The sequence below is a fragment of the Pempheris klunzingeri genome, chromosome 2 (genome assembly GCF_042242105.1).
Source record: "Pempheris klunzingeri isolate RE-2024b chromosome 2, fPemKlu1.hap1, whole genome shotgun sequence".
NCBI lineage: Eukaryota > Metazoa > Chordata > Actinopteri > Acropomatiformes > Pempheridae > Pempheris > Pempheris klunzingeri.
In genome coordinates this window covers 11,543,785-11,560,821 of record NC_092013.1, presented here as the reverse complement: position 1 = coordinate 11,560,821, position 17,037 = coordinate 11,543,785, and the positions used below count along the sequence as shown (strand labels likewise).

The 17,037-nt window shown below is 42.2% G+C and overlaps 1 protein-coding gene and 1 pseudogene across 1 annotated transcript; both read left to right on the top strand.

The window, feature by feature from the left end:
• Nucleotides 1–1,835: 1,835 nt before the first annotated feature.
• On the top strand, nt 1,836–6,318 carry LOC139215765 (RNA-binding protein 15 pseudogene; annotated as a pseudogene).
• Nucleotides 6,319–10,586: 4,268 nt separating this feature from the next.
• LOC139211334 (pepsin A-like) lies at nt 10,587–16,823 on the top strand. Its single transcript, XM_070841628.1, has 9 exons — nt 10,587–10,643; nt 13,120–13,270; nt 13,357–13,474; nt 13,834–13,952; nt 14,978–15,174; nt 15,312–15,428; nt 15,581–15,725; nt 15,823–15,921; nt 16,697–16,823. Exons 1-9 carry the CDS (start codon nt 10,588–10,590, stop codon nt 16,820–16,822), a joined length of 1,128 nt encoding a protein of 375 aa, XP_070697729.1. The 5' UTR covers nt 10,587; the 3' UTR covers nt 16,823.
• The last annotated feature ends 214 nt before the right edge of the window (nt 16,824–17,037 follow it).

Below are 17,037 nucleotides of genomic sequence, written 5' to 3'. Positions count from 1 at the left end.
CAGAAAGAAACTGGAGATAAAAGTTTCTGAATTGTCAGCTTTTCTGTCCATAAAGAAAGACAGTGTAATAATTGGACGACCACCTCTCCCCCTGCTGTCGTGCAGACTGTAATCCTACGCGTGGGCGCGTCCTACATACATGCCTCAGCATTTTGTTCCTGTGCACTATCAATAATAATAAAAAAGCCCACACTTCCGTTATTAACCCACTGGCTACACAGACTGGTATAGTGAGGATGACGGCTTAGGCTGCAGTACAGTGCAGGTTGTATAACTGCTGTCTGGAAATTATTTGTTTTGGACAGCATACAGTGACATAGTTGGATGTTTGATATTTAAAGCTCTATAGTGGTTTCCTCATGTTTCATGCAGAGCAATGACAAGACAGCAGAAAACACAAGTTTGCCAATGAGACAGACTGGACCTAGAGACACACTGGTTTCAGTGGGGACGGTTTTAACTCCCCTCACTACGGGGAATGTCTCCTTTCAGTCGGTAATCAGGATACAAAAGTTTTTGTCAGTCTGGACAGTTGGTACTTTACCCTCCTGCTTCAGTGATTAACTGAGGCTGATCTGGTTGTTACGAGGAACCTCTCTGTCCCCTGGTGGTGAAAACATGTTAGTTCAGTTAACTGCAGTCTGACAGGAACACACATATACAGATCCTCTGTTTCATTTGTTAGACACTTTTTAAAACATAGTTTGAACTCATAGTTTTGCATCTTCGCTACTTCCTCACAAAAGTATATCGTAATAACTATTAAAACAAAGAGTTATTTAGATAAAAAGAGCAGCACACAGTGTCTGCAGTGTCTACTTTTATTTGCAGTAGGTATCCATCCCATAAAGTCAAACAGTGTTAAAACTGTGTTACTTGCACGGATACATACAATGTGGTGGATGTTGTGGATAAAGTTCTCATAATGATAGGGTATATTTGATGCTTTGTTTGTAAAAAAAAAAAAAAATCTGCTCAAGTGAAAATGTGCAGCTCTATAATCAAAAATCCCAGAAAAGCTCTCTTTTGGAACATGAAACATATTTATCTGGTTTTGTATCAGAGTGGGACAGAGGTATTATGAAACGGACACTTTATTCAGTGCTGCATGCTTCACATGCACTAATTTTCGCCCCTATAGCATCTAAAAAGAAAAAAACTAACTAAAATATTTGATGTTTTTTTTCTCTGCACTGCTCCACACACTTAATTTCATGCACTTAAATCCATTTGGTGCAGCGGCAGCATAGTGTTGACATACTATAAACTGTTTTGCTTATACACATCTGGTCCCTGACAAGGCCCTGGCCTGGGGCACCACTGCATATAATGCAGACAGCTTGTTAGATCCTCCCTTTACATAGTCTATGAATATGCTCCTCCTCCGCTTTAAATGAAGTACCGTTTTCCTGCCATGCATTACCCAATACACTGTCAGTGTCCTCACTTGAAGGGCACCATGTAGTTTTCCTATACAAATACTTTACCAGACTAATCTTTGTTACTCCAACTATGCTATACTATAGATACAGGCAAGATAAAACAACTCATACTCTACTTTAATCATGATTTCTTCACTCAAGATGAAGCCCAAACTAATCTAAAACTCAAACTTCCGTATTTCTGCTGCTTCCTGCTGCTGCAGTCTGTCATAATCATTATCTTTCTGTCAAATCTACTTCAGCATACAGGACTGTACTTTGACCCCACAGCAGAGCCGCACCCTTGTTTATAATAGGCGAGCGGCCTTCCTGTTCACGTGAGCGACAACCCGCACAACCAATCAGCTTCCTGTACGGGAGCGTAGGCGGGACTTCCTGTACAGTAGTGTAAGTAGTCCAACATGGCGGTTATGTCGCTCGCCTAGAAAACCGCGTTGAAGTTGAGATAGTTTAGGTCTGTTTCAGTGACAGAGAGAGTGTGTTCACGCAGATTAGTGTCTGTAGACCGCAGGTATCGGCTGGTGGACATGAAGGGGAAAGAACGGTCGCCGGTGAAAAAACGCTCCCGGGCGCCAGATGAGAGCAGAGACCGAGGAGGAAGCCACCCGGGCGGTAAGAAGCCCGGAGTCCTGCAGGCGGCTGGTAGCAACAACGGCAACGGCTCTGCTCCGAGCGGCGCCTCGTCCAGGAGAAGTTTGCACAGTGATAAAAGAGACATGAGGGATTCAGACGGACATAACTCCTCCGGTCGGACTAGTAGCGGATACGACTATGGAGTTATTTCGGTGAACAAGCCGTACGGGGGCGCTGACATCGCCGCGGAGACATCCAGGTCCGGTTCACGCAGCGACCCGCGGCCTCCGCCAAACCCAGAAAACGAGTACAAGACTCTCAAAATAAGCGAACTGGGCTCTCAGCTGAACGACGAGGAGATAGAGGACGGACTTTTCCACGAGTTTAAGAGGTTTGGTGATGTGAGTGTTAAGATGTGTCGAGAAAACGACGAGAGGGTGGCGTTTGTGAACTTCAGGAGGCCTGAGGACGCCCGGGCGGCCAAACACGCCCGCGGCAAGCTGGTGCTGTACGACCGGCCTCTGAAAATCCAGACGGTTTACATGAGCAGACGGAGAAGCCGCTCCCCTGTTGCTAAAGACAATTTCCCCTCGGGGCAGAGGTATCTCCACTCTCAGAGACCCCTATCTCCCACTGGTTTGGGGTACAGAGACTACCGGTTACAGCAGCTGGCTCTGGGCCGGCTCCCTCCTCCTCCTCCACCACATCACATAAGGGACCTGGAAAGAGACAGAGATTTTTCAATATATGATGCCAGGAATAGACCCCCGTTCATCCCTGAGTGTGCTGTTTACCGTGATGAGGACCTAATGAGCCCTGAGGATGACCAGAGGGCGAACAGGACTTTGTTTCTGGGCAATTTGGACATCAGTGTGACAGAGAATGACCTGAGGAGGGCGTTTGACAGGTTTGGGGTGATAACAGAAGTGGACATAAAGCGGGCAGTGAGAGGCCAGAGCAACACCTATGGATTCATCAAGTTTGAGAATCTCGACATGGCTCATTGTGCCAAAGTAGCAATGTCAGGGAAAGTGGTGGGCCACAACCCAATCAAAATCGGCTATGGTAAACCTACACCCACGACCAGGCTCTGGGTGGGGGGCCTTGGACCCTGGGTGCCACTCGCTGCCCTGGCCAAAGAGTTTGACCGCTTTGGCACCATCAGGACTATAGACTACAGGAAAGGTGAGGCGTGGGCTTACATCCAGTATGAAAGTTTGGATGCTGCTCAGGCTGCATGTACTCACATGAGAGGCTTCCCTCTCGGGGGGCCTGACAGGAGACTCAGAGTGGACTTTGCGGACACAGAGCACCGTTACCAGCAGCAGCAATACATGCAGCTCCCCCTCCCCTTGCCGCACTATGACTTAGTTCCTGAACCCTTCGCCCATCGTCTTACTGATGCGGTGAGAGTGAGAGAGAGGTCCCCTCCGCTTCCTGCCCGCTTCAGAGACAGGGACCTGTACTCCAGCGCTGAATGGTCTGGCCTGGGTGCCCACGACAGGATGCGAGGGGCTGGCTTTGATCCCATCGATCGCCTGGAGAGGCGTTCCCATGAGCCCTGGTCAATAGAGCGTGAGTTCCAAAGCCGCGATCTAAACCGCAAAAGGAGACACGTGGATGACGGCTGCCGGCTGGATCACTCACCTGACAACAATGACTATGGTCTGCGCCGTCATGGCAGCTCATTAGAGCGCAGCCCTGGAGAGAGCAGTCGAGATGGGGGACGCTACAGTGACCCTGAACGCCTGCCTCGCTCTGGCAGAACCTCCCCCATCAGAGAGCGCCAGGACACTGGCTTTGGTGACAAGAGAAGAAAAGCACTTAGCCCGGCCGAGCCAGGCTCCTGCTCTGAGAAGGACCGCAAACGCAAATCAAGTGACTCATGTAAGAGCCCAGCGAGAAAGGAGGAACACTTAGGACATCCCACCTCCTCCTCCAAATCTGGCCAGCAGTCAAAGCCGGCAGCAGGGCAGAAGCTGGGTCAGGCCTGGCAGGGCGTCCTCCTGCTGAAGAACAGCAGCTTTCCCACGTCACTGCACCTGCTGGAGGGAGACATGTCGGTGGCTACCAGTCTGCTGGTGGAGGGCTCCACGGGTGGTCAAGTCTCTCAGCTGAAGATCAGTCAGCGCCTGCGTCTGGACCAGCCCAAACTGGATGAAGTGTCTCGTCGCATCAAGGCCGCAGGCTCCAGCGGATACTCCGTCCTCTTGGCCGTCCCCGGGAAGACTGACGACGGAGGGGTGCAGGACGCCAACTCTACGGAGAGGCCGCTGAAGAACCTGGTATCCTACCTGAAGCAGAAGGAGGCGGCCGGCATCATCAGCCTCCCTGTGGGGGGCAGCCGTGACAAGGACCACGGAGGAGTCCTTCACGCTTTCCCCCCATGTGAGTTCTCACAGCAGTTCTTGGATCCCTCTGCCAAAGCCTTTGCCAAATCAGAGGACGACTACATGTTGATGGTCATTATCAGAGGAGCAGCGTGAAAAAAAAATGCAAATAATAAATGTCTCTTTTCACACTCATGAGCTGTTAAACTGTGAGTTTAGGAGAAGTAATGGTCACAAAGCAAAGTAAGAGGAAGTGAAATGACAGGGGTTTGATTTTAAGTTCCCTAACCTGCATGTTTGCGTGTATCTCATCCTGATGAGAGTTTATAGAAATGAATACATTTTTGATAAATTGATGGATTTGATCGTTAATACAGGTGATGTACTGCCTTCTGCTATTTAGTTATCAAATAAATGTACATTACTTGAAGGGTACTCTGCTTAAAATACTTCAAAGCAAGCTACAGTTCTGTCAATCAATACTATATGTTGCCTTATCTCATTTAGAAAGATTCCTCTATGTCCTTTCATACAATGCCTGCCTAGAACAAAACAAGAGTCTAGAATCCAAAACAGAGTATATAGCCTTCATTTTATCTGTCCTCAGCATAGGTTTAACCAGTCAGTGTCAACAGGTTTGTAGTACTATAGTGTTTGTACAGCCAGCCTATGAAATAATTAAATCAAATTAATGTACATAGAAATGTTTTCTTGATTTAGGAAATAGATCTATTTGCTCTGAAGCTTTACCCGTTGCTCATTAATTGGCACATCCCAGATGAGCATCTGTTATTAGTTTTTGCTGACCCGGTAAAAATGTTGAATACTTCCCAATTCAGAGTTTCATTATGACGGCTTTTCTATTTTTGGCCTGCTTAAAGCTGAAGAAAATTGTGCAGAAAAACGGCTCCACTGAAATATTGCAACAGTCCTCCTGGCATCTGGCATTATGGACTATTTATCATATTGTACTTTTGGATATATTAAGATACTTTAGAGCCTTAAGGGTCATATAGTTTAACAAATTACTTTATCAGTGCCCCTTTTCTGAGGTTATGTGACAATACAAGGTGAAATGCAATTTATCCGGTTTGTTTTACAGCTCTGGTACATGGATGCAGGGGTGGACACAAGCGGCAAACACCTGATCATAATGCAGTTCAGTACAATAACCCTGCAAAGAGCACAGTCTTTATAAAGCTAATCATGTTTAGTTTTGTTGGAATGATGTTAGAGAGATTTTTTAGCTCTGTGTTTATTTCTCACCCCAAGCTGTTGTACTGACCTGCATTATGTTTAAAGCTAATATTTAGGACTGAGACTTCTGATTATTTTCATTACTGATAAAGCTACTGATTGTCTCAATCAGTCAATTAATTATTTGGTCTAAACATCAGAAAACAGTGAAGAATATCCGTATTTGTCCTAAAATGATGTTTTCAAATCGCATTTGTTGTCCAGCCAGCAGGAACTCACAGATATTCAGTGCTTGAAAGCTGAATGTCATGAAGCTAATAGGTGGTGTTGGTCCATTTTGAATGGCCGTATATCATACACAGTTGCTTTTGTGTCCACCCCTTTTTATATTGTACTTTTCTGGGCATCACATTCAATCTAATTGAACAGTAATTGGTTGATTCACTTCTTCCTTTTCTTATGTGATAATCCACAAATTATAATAACTACCCCAACAAAGCATGTACTGTTGGGGGAAAAAAGATGCTGTAACCTATAAAGGAAGAGCCATATGTATGCCATGCACATTGCTAATAGCTGGTCAGGAGTCTGTGAGCACAGAGAAAATTTTGCTCTGCTATCAGTGGACTTGTGTGGAAAAAAAAAAAAAAAAACCCTCTGACTGAATCAGAGGAGAGAAGGCCGTTCCTCTGTGGCCTTACACGCCTTCCTCTGAAAGGACTGTTAATGATTGTTTTTCATGCTTTGATTTGAGTACTGTGTTTCAAATGGAAAAAGAAAGTGATTTGTGCTGTATACTCAGGATATCTGGAGAGAGAAATGGAGAACATCAGGGCTCATCGGCCTAAGAAGTATACCTGTCAAAAAAAAAACGCAGAGTGCAACATGCACTTGATTTTGTCTCAATAAATTTACTCTTTCGTGGGAAACACAAGTGCCTCGGAAGACAACTTTTGTGACCTTTTCTGTTCTTGGAGTTGTCTATCAAACTCTAAAGGCTTTATCGCTTTGACAGCAGGAGCCTTCGCAGCAGAAAGGAGAAGAAGTGTGAGAATCACGGGAGGTCAGCCTCTCAGTTCTTGTGTTTTCATTTTGTTGATCATCATTTGTTGAATGACCTCATTGTGAAGAGCTTTCCGTGTGACCTTCACTCAGATTGAAATTTGCCCGTACTAGAATACTTTTTACCCAGTCCAAGGCAAGAGTCACCGCGTCTCTTCAGATACGCGGCTTATTCCTCAGTCGCCTCTGGCTTGTGTGTCTGGAGGTGTTGCTGAGAACCAGCACAGTGCTCGTCCGTCTGGTTTGTCACTCGCCAAGTTCTTCCAAACTCACCGGGGGCATCTCCATCTGACGGCCTGTGCGCTGAGCCACGGCAGCGTTTGAAGGCCCCCTGTCTTCTTCTTCTCATCTGGCTCCAGCAGCACACACGGTGTCGGCTCACCGTCTCGAGAAGGAGCAGTGTTCTTTTGTGTAGTTGCTAATTGTTCTTGCTTTTGGAGTTTTGAAGAAGATCTCTGTGCTAGGGCCAGACTTCAAATGTGTCTCATCCTGTGTCGGAGGAGAGGTTGAGACCGTGAGACACCATCTGCTTTATTTGCCATGAAACGGAAAGGAAACGCTACAGAGGAGACAGAGATTGCCTGTACAGGGAATCCTAATCATAAGTTGATATGTTGATCTGAGTTGCACACTAAAAAAAAAAAAGCTTCTGTGCCAAACTGCATATGAAAATCTGCTGCAGGATGTGTATCACAAAGACGGCACTGTTCCTGCTCATCACTGCTCCAAACTAAAAGGACCTGAGCGGCTTCCCTGGCTGCCCACACTGTACCGCTGCTGGGACTCGACTTTTCCGGAGCTGTGAGACGTACCTGCTCCTGTTCCACAGGTAAAGTATTAAGATGGCCGAACTACTGACTTAGGTACGTATTAAGATGTTTAAGATTACTACAAACATACCAGGCCCTGTGTACTAGTTAATTAGTGACTGAAAAGATGGCAAAATGACAAAAAAAATGTTACGTAAAACCTGATGCCCATGGTTGCACAATTATTGAGACAGTCAAAGATGTCGATTGGAAAGACAAAATTTATGACATTTTAGTGAGGTTCTCCTTTGGACTGCGTTTTCCTTTTGCTGGTTTAACTTCTGTCTTTGGTACATTTTATCTTTTCTGTTCGTCAGATTACAAATAATTTTGCAGCGTTGACCCCAAAGGCACCAGGAATCTATGCAGCAGCAACTCTAAATCTCAACAGCAAAGGCAGCAATGCTAGTGAGCCATAGGCAGTGATGGGAGCAACACAGATCTTTTACAAAGGCAAAAGGAGCAGTTACACACTCTAAAATACTCTAGTATTCCTTAAGCAGTCCATAAAATGCACTTAAAGGAGTAAAAACTACGTTATTCCCCCACAAATCTAGTGATTTGATTACAGTACTGATGTAAATGTAGTTATTATCCATCACTGGTCATAGCTCAATGTCAGTAAATAGAAAGATAAACTAGAGGTCAAATATTCTCAGTTTCTGATACATTAGCTGTAAGAAATTGCAAAATTATGTAAAGCATCAAAAAGTATGACATATGCATGGGAGAACTGTGCAAGTAGACAGGATCAAATAGAAGATGGTAAAAGGACTATATCTTCAAGCACTGAGCTTCATCGGGGGCAGGGAATCTGCGCATAACTATCTCACTTTGTTAGCCCATCTCACTTCCTTTGAAATTATAGTTAAAAATCAGAAAAAATAAATAAATTAGTGTTTGTGTGATGAAGATGATGCCAAAACTATATTATGACCTATAACCACACGGTGAGAACAACCTGAATCATCACCAGCAATGATCGGAATCAGAATCAGCTTTATTGGCCGATATGTGCGTGAACACATACAAGGAATGTGACTTCAGTTTTCCCACTGCTCCTGTTTTGCCGTCACATAACCAGACAAAAAGGGAGGACAACGAAGTAAACACACATTTAACTTAAGCAAGAAAAGGTCCATGTACAGTGTAAATATATACATAAGTATAGATGTAAACAACTATGACAGAGTGTGAACAAGACAGTGAGCGCAGTACAGAGGCTGAGTAGCAGTGGAATAACCTCCTCTGGGGTAGTTAAAGTATAACTTATTAGTTTGATTAGGAATGTTGGCTGACATACATAGTAAAGGTGTGTTTACTGTACGTGAGGGGCTGTTTTTTTGCAGTGTAAATGTAAATGTTACTGACAGCTCTGACAGTAGCCTTACACTAAATGTGTTTTACCTTCGCCCGAGGCTTGAGTTGGAAAATCAGGAGCAATAAAGGTCAGTTTATAGATGATGTGCAGACCGCAAAATACGACTGTGAGGTCAAGCAAAGATATGAAGTTGGTACTTGTTGGCTGTATGAGGCTTTAGCAACACAAAATTGGCTTCACTTTACTTAACTTAACTTTATAGAGTTTGAGCACTTGATTTAAAGAGTCTCTATCAGAAAATCCGTCTCTTGGATGGTGTAGATTTAGGGTTAAAGATCATTATGCAGTAGTGAATACAGTTTGGTGTTATTGGAACCTTATTCTTTCCTCCACACTTTTTTTTTTTTTTATTTTGAAAGTGTATGAACATGAGCTGGTCATAATTCAAATGTCGAGTATTTCAGGTTTTCACCTCAGCATCGGGGCGAGAAAAGACTTAACTCTTTACCTGCAGCGTGACTGAACGAGCTCTGTAGAGCTTTAGTGAGCACTGGAGTCACAAGCACACATTCAGGGACAAGAGAAACTACACTTTGGTGAGTACAATTTAAATTTGCACTCCTCATATTTATACCTTTCAGTATTTCATATTAACACTGTAAATTGCACTGGATTTGTGCTTGAATAAAGGCTTGAAACACATTCTGACGTTGTGTCTTTTTTTTCCCATGACATCCATCCTGTTTCAGTGAAAACGTGTCTCGGAGTGTTCACAGATTCTAAAATGACAGGACGTGTTTGTCTGCTCAGAGTTTTGGACTCAGTCCTGTAGAGGTTTATGGGCGTTTGGAGCGATATTAAACTACCAGAGAACATGAACAGGAGACCTGCAGCCTAGAGGGGGAAATGATACTGTATCAGTATTTTTTAAGCATAATGCGATAAGCTTATCCAGTTTATTCGCGGCTGGCAGGTGAGGACTTTATAATAGCACATTAATCTTCCTTCTCACTAATATTAACAACATTAGCTCTACAGACATTTACTCTTCCAACAGACGCTAACACTTTAAAACACCCTCAGAGTGAAGAATGGGTCTGAAACTAGAAGAAAAGAGACTGTCCACCTTCTGTAGAAGGATTTAAAAGCACGACATTTATCAGTACGGACGGAGCTTTAAAGTTGCTGCATTTAATGGCACTGTCTTATACATACATACATATTGTTCTGTGAGCACACAGTAGGTGGGAAAAGTCAATAGAAACTCCTTGAGGACACAGTCTGGGAAAGGTCAAACCTCACCTGCTTTGTGCATTTAATCATTATGTGATCAAAACACGCTATCTAAACTTATTAAATAGCTTTTTGGCATCATTCATCACCTGTTGTGAAATCTTTTATTTTCAATGTTAATATAGTTTGAGGCTTTATAATTCAGTTAATTTAGATAAATTATTAATAGAAAAGGTCAAAAGAAGAGGAAGAACGTGGCTATTTACATTCAACAAACTTAACACGTCGCTGTTTATTTCACAAGTGATTAGTGTGTTGACATTAAATGCTGATTTCTCGTCTGTGTTTACTTTGTATAAAGAACTGAATAAACTCCTGTTATATTCTTAACAATACATTGATTGACATTAGTTTAAAGGGCATTATGAAAAGCATACACCTTTTGTTTCTTTTATCTGAGTTCACCCATTCACTGGTCTGTGAAGTGGTTTCTTATCAGTTCAATTGTATAAGTGTTACTGTAAAAAGGAGGAGTTGAGGCTAGTTTTGCTCTCTGTATATATAAAACACCCCCTGCTCTCGTGTGTCAGATCTTTATTGGGTCAATCGCTGTGGAAATAATGAAGTCTGCCTTTGTGCTGCTGGCCTTTTTAACGGTCTCTCAGGGTCTTCTGAGGTAAGATATACAAAAACAAATTTAATTTACAGACTAACATTAAAAAATGCTATTTATACTGTTACTGTCACTGTATAAGTTTGACATTTCAGAGATCAAGTAGGGAAATTTAGGATCATTTATTTCAAAATTACTCAATTTTAAATATTTATTTCAAATAATGAAATCCTGGTACGTTTTAAGAAAGAATTTAAGACAACCAAGAAATAAAATTAGTGCATTAGAATGAAGGACCCTGTAATAGACAAAATTGTCCTGATGGAGATATTTTGGAATAAAGATTTCATTACAAGAGGAGGTTAATACCCTTCACACAAATAAAGACCTATAAACAGCAGAAGATCTGCCTTAAAGCAGTAATCACATTATGATATTTGAATGATTTTTGGCCTAAAGTACAAACGGTGACGATGAAAATCACTGGGTGTGAAGCATTTAATTGATTTTTTTGATCACATGATACTCCAGTTGGTCTAAAAAATGCTGAACTAGTGACTTACAGACTTCTTGAATTTATACTGGAGATCTTACAGGCCATCAGGTGTGTTTGCAGGAAAGCATGCTGCGAATTTCAGTGGTCACATTTTAGCCCCACTGCTGGAGAGGCTTTAAGAAATCCAAAGTCATCAGTATGCTGTCTGTGCTCTGATACATGACACACCTATTGTAGGATTTAGTGAATACTGCTGCTTAAAGGGAGGTAATACAGGTGAAGAGGGTACAATTTTAGATAGAATAGAAACCTATCCAATTCATTACTTATTCAAGATTCAAGATGTTTATTTGTCATGTGCACAGTAAGAACACGGTGGTGACACTGAGCAATGAAATTCTTACTTTGCTCGTTTCCCTCCACATAGACAAAAGAATAAGATAAAAAAAACAATTATAAATATAAAAAGAAAGAAGGCAATGTACAGAAGAATAATTTAAAAAAGGATAGTGCAAATATAATGTGCAAAAATATTCAAGTATTTATGGGTTGCGGAGGTAATGTACAGTGTGGTTCACAGCTTATAACAGGTTATATGTATTTATTTAAGAGCCTGATGGCCTGTGGATAGAAGCTGTTTTTCAGTCTTGTTGTTCTGGCGGTGGCGCTCCTGTAGCGTCTGCCAGAGGGAAGGAGTGTGAAGAGTGTGTGTTGTGGGTGTGTGCTGTCTCTGATAATGTTCTGTGCCCTCTTTGTGGCACGGCTGTCATATATGTGATGGAGTGGTGTGAAGGTTGCTCCGCAGATGTACTGTGCAGTTTTAATGACACACTGGAGAGCCTTCCTCTCCTGTATGGTACAGTTCCCATACCATACTGTGATGGAGTTGGTCAGGATGCTCTCCACTGTACATCTGTAGAAGTTGCTGAGAAGTTTGGTGGGCAGACCGAATTTTCTCAGCTTCCTTAAGAAGTACAGTCTCTGTTGAGCCTTCCTGATGACGTGCTGTGTGTTGTGAGTCCATTTGAGGTCTTCACTGATGTGAGTACCAAGGAGTTTGAACGTTTTCACCCTCTCCACCTCAGTCCCACTGATGATGAGTGGTGCAAGCTGCTCTTTCCTCCGCCTCGGATCAATAATCATCTCTTTAGTTTTTCCAGCATTTAAAGAGAGATTATTTTCATGGCACCAGAATACCAGCTGAGCCACCTCTTCCCTGTAGCCTGCCTCTTCTTCACCGATGATCAGGCCAATGACTGTCGTGTCATCAGCAAACTTGATGATGGTGGTGTCATCCTGGGAGGAGATGCAGTCATGGGTGAAGAGGGTGAACAGGAGAGGGCTGAGCACACAGCCCTGGGGGGTCCCTGTGCTCACTGTCCTTGTGCCTGATCACCTGTTGCCAACTTTGACTATTATTAGTATATTATTGTACTTATTGTATTTTTAAATATACAAATAAGGCGTTATCCTATTGAATATGTGCTTATTTGTATACATTTCCAGAACAGAAATCTGAACATTGGATAAAGTCATGTTAAAAAGATTTGTGTATGTAAATGATACTGAAGTGGAGATTTCTGGCTCAGAGTGAGAACAAAAAAAACATTTTGAGAAACCGGCCTTTAAAGATAGGAATTTAGGAGAAATCTAACAATGCAAATTAGATAAAGTGTAGTAAAATAATTACCTAAATGTGCATTTTCCTCCCATGAGTTTGAAAAAGGACATGTAATAGAGGCAAAATAATGATGTTTTTGCCTGCAGTATCGTAGTGTGCGTGCAAATGGGTGAATTGTAAAGGCCTTTGGATAAGAGCGCTAGATAAATGCAGCCATTAATGATCAAACACACCACTCTTATACAAGTTCTTGAACTGTTCTACTTCAGAACAATATAGTTTGAAACTCTTTTTTTTTAAGATAAGTTATGAGCTCTGACATGTTCTACAAAAACATTTGTGAGTATGCTTCCGGATCAGCTCAAACAAAGAGCGTGCTGCAGGCTTTCTGAGCTGCTAATGGGACCAGTTTGTCTGTTCAGGATCCCCCTGATGAGAGGGAAGTCTGCCAGACAGCTGCTGGAGGAGAAAGGCCTGTTTGAAGAGTACAGGAGGAAGTTTCCATACAACCCCGCAGCAAAGTTTCTCCCCAGGAATGAGCTGGATGCAGTGCCCTTGACCTTTGACCCTGATGTAAGTATCATGTAACCTCTGTTCGCTCCGCCCCGTGTGAACATGAAATCTACACGAACTAACTGAATAATCTTATTTTGGCTAAGCTGACGTACTATGGAGTGATTGGTGTTGGGACTCCACCTCAGTTGTTTAAAGTCCTGTTCGACACCGGCTCCTCCGTCCTGTGGGTTCCCTCCGTAAGCTGCTCCAGCGCTGCTTGTGGTGAGTATAATGACGAAAGGTCATGGTCAGGATAGCTGAATATAGTGGTGATACTGCATGTGTAACAGGTCGACAATCCATTTATTGTTTCAGTCATCAAACAGTTTGAATATGTTATGTTAGTCTCTGGCTATTTTTTTTTACTATTTTTGTGGACAAGTTTTAGACAAAATTATTAATCAATTCATTGAGAAACCAATCAGAAAATGAATTAATAAGGAAAACAGTTGTAATTACATGCTTAATTCTTCATGATTTAAGAGAATGTGCATATTCTTAGGTCTTTGTAACAAAGGAAGTCTTTGTGTATGAAGAAATCCTGTCACCTATTTTCTTTCTCTGTCTCTTTCTGTCACCAGAAAGTCATTCAAAGTTCAACAGCTCAGCATCGTCCACTTTTCAGGCCGGCACGAAGCCTTTCTACATCTCATACAACAGTGGATTTGTGGCGGGGAGCACTGGATATGAAAACATAAAGGTGTGGAGAAAACTTAATTTGTTTCCATGTCATGGCTACATGGATACTTCTACTCCACTACTACTACTTGTACTTTTGTAAGATTTGTTTGATGGCTGTAGTTACTAGTTACTTTTTCTATTAATTTTTACATGACAAAGCACATGATGAGCAAATATAATACAATACACAGATGAAGATTAAACCTGTGCTTCTCAATCTTTTGGGGTTATGAACAAAAAAGTGTAGCTGGAGCCCCTTGTCACTTTTCAGATGCTTAGAAAAAAGGGAAAACTCATTAAAGGGAAACTTTGCCACTTTTTATGTAGATGTCAGTAGATATCATATCAGGGTTGGTGGTAAACGTAGTCCATTCAAGGAATACATCTCTCAATGTGTGCTATGTTGACCGAGAAAGCTGAGTCCTCCAGGGTCATGTTGGAAGTTCCTATATTTACCATGATGCATTGTGCACGAGTTTCGGACTCCCAGTTGGGGTTAGCCTCCGCCACAGACAGCTCAAAAAAGACAAAAACAAAACTCAACAAAAACCAACACAGAAACTAACTGCAGCAGAACAGACTGATCAGTCGAGCTGACAGAGCCTGTAGTTTCTCCCGGTCACCAATGAGTCAAATGACTGTGCTGGTGATCAGGAAGTACTATTTAATTGTAATTATTTGAGACGCAATGAGATAGACACACTCAGTGTTTCACAAAGTAGCAAAGATTACTGAAAAGTAAAAAAAAAAGAATGGAGATTTGTGTATCGTATAGGACTAATCAGCAACAAAGTAGAATGAGTAATCTACCAACCTTTTCATAGTTAGATGAAGTAGTTAGTAGTAGTAAAGTAGAAGTATATAAACCAGCTCCAAACTAGCTTGGTACTTTTACTTAAGTCAAAAGATCTGAGTACTTCTTCCACCACTGCTCCTGACATACAACATGTCTATACCATGCAGTACGTGATCTGTATCTGATAACGTTTTAGAATCTGAATTTCCTAAACACCATAAAAACTGATGTTGAACTTCGGCCACCAGGTAGGTGACATCTACGTGGAGAACCAGATCTTTGGCCTCACTAACACAGAGGCAGTTTTCCTGGCCTCTTTGCCCTGGGATGGGATTCTTGGGATGGCCTTCCCTGGCTTGGCTCTTCAGGGAGGCACACCTATATTTGACAACATGTGGAACCAGGGCAAAATCCCCCAGGACATGTTCTCCATGTACCTGAGCAGGTGAGGTCTTATTTGAATTACGAGCAGAGAGATAATGCTGTAAATCAAATGCAGATTTCTCATGTGCAAGGTGGTGTTTTTATGAATGGTGCAGTGCTATTTTTGTCCCTTATTTTCTTAAATCTCTCTCCCTCCAGCTCTGTAGAGGGCAGTATGTTAATTCTGGGAGGAACAGATCCCTCATATTACAGTGGCAGCATAAACTGGGTCCCTGTGTACGGAGCCACTAACTACTGGAACATCCAAATACAAAGGTAGTTTCCTTTTTCCCATTTATTCTCATATTAGATTGAAATGTCCATGTTGTGTTTTAAACAGTACAGCCACTGCACAATCTGAAGCTCCCTATCTATTCATTGCCTATGATGTTTAAAGCGTTTTTATTGATACTTCCTTTATGTTGCAGCATCACCATCAATGGGAACACCGTTGCGTGCTCTGCTGGTTGCGAGGCAGTGGTGGACTCTGGTACTTCTGTCATCATTGGCCCCAGCAAAGATATTAACAACATCAATGGCTGGTTGGGAGCCGTCACTAATCAGTATGGTGATGTGAGTGTTTGGAACGTTTTACCTTCAGTATAATATTAAATATGTTTGTTTTGGGGTTTAAAAATATAACATTTTGCTTCGCTTCAATGTCTCACAGGCCATTGTGAGCTGCAGCAACACAAAACTCCTGCCAGACATTGTGTTCAACATAAACGGCTACAGCTTCGCTCTCCCTCCATCAGCCTATGTCTCGAAGGTTTGTGTTTTAGGCACAGGAGAATGAAAGAATGAATAGTTGTAGCTAATGGCTTTGCCAGTGTTAATCAATCCTTTATTAAGATATAACTCATTTAAGCCATTGTTTGGACCAGTGTTTGCTTCATAGAGAATTAATAATTCATTCAAATGAACAACTTTTGGGTTTGCAGAAAGTTGTTTGGGTGTATCATCACATAAGATAAGAAGAGCATTGAAATCTATCTATTAATCTAGTTGTTAATGTTTCCTAAGTGATAAATCCATAACCATTTATCATTGGCATGAATGATAAATGGATTATGGTCTGGAAGTGGTTGAGGGTTTTTACTGATAAATTAAAGAGTGCGCTAAAAGACGAAGCATGTTCTGCTGAAAGAGGACAAACACCAGCCAAAGGGTTTTTTCACACCCTGACAAGCTAAAAGCTGTTTTTAAATAATTTGAATAATTTAAGGCTTAATAATTTAAAATCAGTATCACCTTTAAGTACCGACACATACAGTTTACCAAAAGATCTCTGAGTGCTGAAACACTTTGCAGAAAACAGTTTTGCAGGATGAGAAAGATACAGACACACAGCTAAAGTTTTAACCTACAGTACGGTACAGCTATAATAGAGAGGCAAGTTATGCCTGTAAATTATGTCAAAACGAGTGCAATCTAATGCAGTCCTGCAGCAAACAGCCCTGCAGTAAACTTTAAATGAAGGCTACACCATTCACACCATTCATATCAACAAGGCTAGACTAATGATGTCCGTCCTCTGTCCTCAGTCTGTCTCTAGGTGCAGAACAGGGTTTGCCACTGGCTCCTGGATCCTGGGTGAGGTCTTCATGCGGCAGTTCTACACTGCCTTCGACATCGGCAACAACATGGTGGGCTTTGCTCAGGCTGTGTGAAAACGTGTGAGGAGCCTCGTCCCTTTAAAATGTCCCTTTATTTTGACTAATAAAATATTGCCTTTCAGACCTTAAAATCAGCACGTCTTTGTTGTAAAGGGGGGAATTCAAATGCATGTAAAGTCTTCCTATAATATTCCTTAAAGGCAACAATCAACCCTCCAATGTGGACCTGTGTTTTGGTGGCCACTAGATGGCAGAGGGCTCTATGAGCT